The sequence below is a fragment of the Palaemon carinicauda genome, chromosome 37 (assembly GCF_036898095.1).
Source record: "Palaemon carinicauda isolate YSFRI2023 chromosome 37, ASM3689809v2, whole genome shotgun sequence".
Taxonomy (NCBI): Eukaryota; Metazoa; Arthropoda; class Malacostraca; order Decapoda; family Palaemonidae; genus Palaemon; species Palaemon carinicauda.
In genome coordinates, this window is record NC_090761.1 from 60595707 (window position 1) to 60600706 (window position 5000).

A 5000-nucleotide genomic window follows, 5' to 3' on the forward strand; every position below is an offset into this window, starting at 1 on the left:
ATTTTCATCTATCAATTCAATTTTAAGCCTTATAATGATTAGATATGGAGAACTTGAAAATGCTATTATTTAATTTCTCAAAAATAAAGATTTTTCACACAAAAAATTTCTATAACAAAAATACAATCATTTGAGCCGTACTTTTAAAAGCATAGAAGGGAAAACTCCTAAACTTAAATTCTAAGCTATAGAATATAAACAGTCCAGCCTCTGTCTAGATTAAAAGATAAATGTCTTATAATACATCAACTTAAAGTGATATGAATATACTAATTCTAAAGAGAGATTCAAGTTCCATCCACTGCGAGGATTTGGGAAATGAATTGATCGACTAATGAGGTTAAGAGTTTTCTGGGAGCAACTGAAATTGAAATTGAAGACAAAGGAATATGTTCCAAGTCACTGCTTTTCTACAGACAGTAATAGTCTGGTGATTTAATCAACATCCTTGTACCAAAATACAGATATTTCTTATGTCTGTATTCTGTACATTTCATTTTATAATTATTTTATCTTGGATGTTCCTATGTAGTGCATGTTACATATATTTTGATTTATCATGTGTGAAATGTTAGTTTATATGTATGTTGAAAAAGAATAATTTTCGTGTGTGTAAGTTACGTACATGAATTTATGTGTACGTTAATGGTGTATGTATGAAGTGATGTATACATGTAGTAGTTCTTTATATCTGTTCGTGTTCTTCTATGCTGTTCTTACAGCAAGCCTTTAATTGAAAACGTTAGTCTGAGTGCTTTAGATGGAACTTGCTATGACTAAGAATATTACATATATATATATATATATATATATATATACATATATATATATATATATATATATATAAAATAGTGAGCTGACTTTCCATACAGCGGCCTTTTAAAGCTTTCCCAAAGATAGTTCCCTTTTTCTAAATAAGAATAAAACAAAGCAAACAGCAACAAATTAAGTAAAATAATTGTATTAAAAAGAATATTTCTTGAGAACCTTCTGCTTTCTTTACGGGCATCTTCTAAACATTATTTGGACGTGGTTATTAACCAGATCTCTTATGATGGTAAATGGACTTTTCAAATCCTATTATGGCAACTGATTATTCCAGTTATGTCAAGTGGCAACTGGGTTTCACCTTCTGGAGGAACGGACGATGTTTGGAAACATATCCTGAACTTTGAATTTCCCAAGTCTTTCGATGTATATCTGGGGTCTTTCAATGACAACTTGTGATCATCTAACCTGGTTGAAGTTCTTGATTCATTATTAGATTTTCTATGATTAACAACATAAAAGGAGATGATCTTTCTTGGCTTACCGCCCTCTTTACTACAATGTTTATGTTTGGGTTCATGCCTTTTAGTCTGAAATGATAGCTTCAGATTAGGTTATGTTTTGAGGTAAATTTTTCTGTTCCTTTGTATGTCTGGTATCAGATTTATATGAAAGCTACTAAAAAGGATTCTATGGTGGCCTTCTCCAGGTGATTATTTGATTGGCATCGATGAAGCGTTTAAGTTGTAGTTGCCTTTGAGGTTGTAATCTTCGATTGCCCTTTTTTGGTTTCATAGATTTTTTTTTAAAGTATTTTGGAATCTATCAGAGCCATTGGTTAATTTTCTTCTATGAATCAGAGTCGACTTAGACCTAAATGATGTTAGCGTTATTCTGTTTTCTGTGTGAGGCTTAATTGCTGAAACATTCGCATAGTTTGTTAGGCTTATATTGATATATTTAAAAGTTAAGTTTAATTAGATTTCAAGAAGCATAGCAAACAGTATTATACAATAACACTTTACAAAGATCAAAGCCAGCAGCATTTTAGGTTGTTTTACGACAATGATGAGCTTTTCCCATGATAGTAATGTGGGAATTTGTTTGCAGGGATTGACAAGTCCATTACCCTCAACATGATACAACAATCATTTTGACTCTGCGTTCCAAATTGCAAACAAATTTAATCTCCTAATCATAAGAATAAACGAATGAAATAAGAATAATGTCACATCCTTCATCCCTGATGATTAACTCTTCATTAAGGAACTCAATATACCGAGAAAATATCAAAGACATCTACCGTAAGATGAAATAGGGAGGTGTATCAGGTCATGCAATGTACTTTAGTGATAAGAATGAGTTTTTGGATGTCTGTTCACAGTTTTTAAAAGAAGGATTTTGGATTTTCTTTCGTAAAAATCTTGGCAAATAATCATGGGACTTAAATTATCATTTGTCATGGTATTAGCGAACATTTTGACAGGCGATACTTTGTTATACAATCAAGTTTAGTTATTTGTTCACATCTTCCATAAACGTTTGATTCGTGAGTTTTCTCATTTGTTTCAGCAAATACAGACGAGATGGTATCGGAGCTTTGTCGTATCTTCATAGAACCATTTCATAAGCTTCCTGTCAATTTCATCAAAGTTATCATTTTCTAGTTATGGTGTGAAATACCCGAGATTGTCCCAAACAGGATGTAGAATCCCTTTCAGATAAAGCTAAATTCACTTTTCTTTTATAATTTCTTGAAATTTTATTTGTTTTATAGCTTCTGTAAATGTTTCATTATGAATTCATAGGTACATATTATATGCTTATCAAGATGTATGGGTAATATTTCATGAGAATAGTTCAGATATTCAAATATGAATTCAACTCGATTAGCCTTCCAGTACAGTTATGATTTGGAAAGAAAATATCAGTATGGGTCAAAAACTTAAAAGGCAATAAAAAAAAAAGGTTCGACATAGTCAAAACTCAATAAACAGGTTTAACAAACTCACAAAGTCCCTGATTATCAAAATGGCATTTAGTAGAAAGGAGAATAGAAAACTCCTTTCCAATTACTCCGACTTGATTTTAGAGGTGTCGAATTTAGTTTTCATATTATGTGTTGCATTTTCTTATTTTGTTTTCGTCATTTGACTTCTCATTCTCATGAAGTTATATGAAGGGGCTAAAAGCGTTTCCTTGAGACTTTATATGGCTATATTTTATGGTTTAAAAATACATTTGCCTTACTGACATAAGATACATAGAATTGATTTACATTAAGAGATGAGATACATAGTATATAAGAATCTTTTTAAGGACGATGGTGAAAGTAGAGCATCAGGAGTTTGGGTATAGAGGTATGGGGGATGCGGTGAGGAGGGTACGGGAGATGCTATGGCATTTTTGTTTCCAGCATTTTCTAATATGGCAACCTCAAGAAGTCACTGGTATCTCCGTTGTCCAAATCCTGTTCGAATTCTCGCCTCTTGGTGATGAGCTGTGATGGAGAGCGTCCTAGCCTGCTGGATCGGTGCTGTTGCTGGTTTACAGACCTGGGCTTGACTAGAAGCCGCACGGGGTGGTTCTTGGGCAAGCCCTGGGCCAGGGGGAACTTCTGCTTGGAAGCCTCGTACTGGGTCTCTGCTTCGTCTTCGGCTGACTGGACCTCGTGGGTATCGCGGTCCATTCTCAGGAGTTCTTCAAGGGTGTAGTCAGGTTTCCTCTCGGACTCTAGCTCTTGCAGGTATGCGAGGTTCTCCTCTGGGACGCTGTTGTGGTCTCTGGAAATGGAGTGCAAAGGGGAGATGCTAACAAGAATGGCTAAGTCTCTGGGATAGATCATAATAATTCCATGAGCATTCAAATGCCTTTACCCACTTTATATCAATCCCATGAAATTGCTCATTTTACAAAACATCTTGAAACAGACTCTCCTTCTTTTTGTGGCTTCTTTAATACTATTTTTAAATTCACCATATAAAAAGAAGATTTAGAAATTACGTATACAAATATATAAAAACAATCCCAAAAGTTTAGGTCCCCTTATGGTGTTGATGCCATATCCAGTCATCTTACCTGGTGGATCTCTTGGCAGTGAATAAGGTGAAGGAGCAGCGGCATCCGCCAACCATGCCACTGAATCCTGTAGTGCGACAAAACATCTGACAGTCGAACCGCTTGGCCATAGACGTCGGAGGGGCACTCATCAAAAGTACGGCCATGACCACAACGAATGCGGTGAGAGGACTGAGAGAGAACGAGCAGTGGGAAGAACGCATTTTGGAAGTGTTGTAGTTGATGCTTGTGGTAGGTACCTGTTTGGGAAGAAAAATGGATAATGTAAGAATTAAAGACTGAAAAAGGAGCAAAATTGTTCTTATAGGTTGCAGGTTTTGACAGTTAAGTGTATCTTACAAGCCAGGAACTCTGTAAAGAATGCTAGAGTTAAATGAAAATAGGAAGAATTGTAGAGAAGGATGGGTCAAGTGAATAGGCTGTAAAATACAACCCATAGAACGACGGTTAAGTTAGAGAGGCGGAACCACTCAAAGACAATAGCTTCTGACCAGCCGGGGATCGAACCCTGGTCCAGGAAACTAGTAACAACAGTGACGTACCACTTAGTCACGAAGAAACATGGGTATCTATCTATTTATCTATCTATCTATCTATATATATATATATTATATATATATATATCTATCTATCTATCTATATATATATATATATATATATATATAACGAACGTAAATAAAATTCAAATCTCTCTGATATTGTCTACCAAAACGCCAGCGGATATGATTACTTTGCAGTAGAATAAGAAACCGTAAAGAACTTTGACCTACCTTCAAACAATTTAGTTACTGTTATTCGATATTCGTAGCGAAACTCTATTTCCTCTCAGGTGATATATTGGACGTAAAAGCTTTTGTATTACAAAATAGGTTCAGTAAGATGTGTTTTATTTACATTTCACAACTAGAACTAATAAAAAAAATATTCTGGATATTAAGTGAACGTGGGTGTTTAAGTGAGTCCTTGTTTTTATATTATTATTATTATTATTATTATTATTATTATCAATTTATCATTATTATTGTTATCTTTATTATTTTTTATAATAATAATAATAATAATGATTATTATTATTATTATCATTATTATTATTATTATCATTGTTATTATTAATACCAGCTAAGCTACAACCCTATTTGGAAAACCAGGATGCT

General features: G+C 33.9%; 1 protein-coding gene and 1 long non-coding RNA gene across 4 annotated transcripts in view; one reads left to right on the forward strand and one right to left on the reverse strand.

Moving 5' to 3' along the window:
- Positions 1-5000, forward strand: part of LOC137629721 (uncharacterized) — a 133575-nt gene that overhangs the window by 15519 nt on the left and 113056 nt on the right. The gene's annotated exons all lie outside the window — the stretch shown is intronic.
- Positions 824-5000, reverse strand: part of LOC137629718 (uncharacterized) — a 56292-nt gene continuing 52115 nt past the window's right edge. For all 3 annotated transcript variants that reach the window (XM_068361283.1, XM_068361282.1, XM_068361281.1), the window contains exons 2-3: positions 3847-4085; positions 824-3551 (exon numbers count right to left, since the gene is read on the reverse strand). In XM_068361283.1, coding sequence (XP_068217384.1) covers positions 3191-3551; positions 3847-4049 — 564 coding nt within the window. In that variant the 5' untranslated portion in view covers positions 4050-4085 and the 3' untranslated portion in view covers positions 824-3190. The remainder of the gene's footprint in view (positions 3552-3846; positions 4086-5000) is intronic.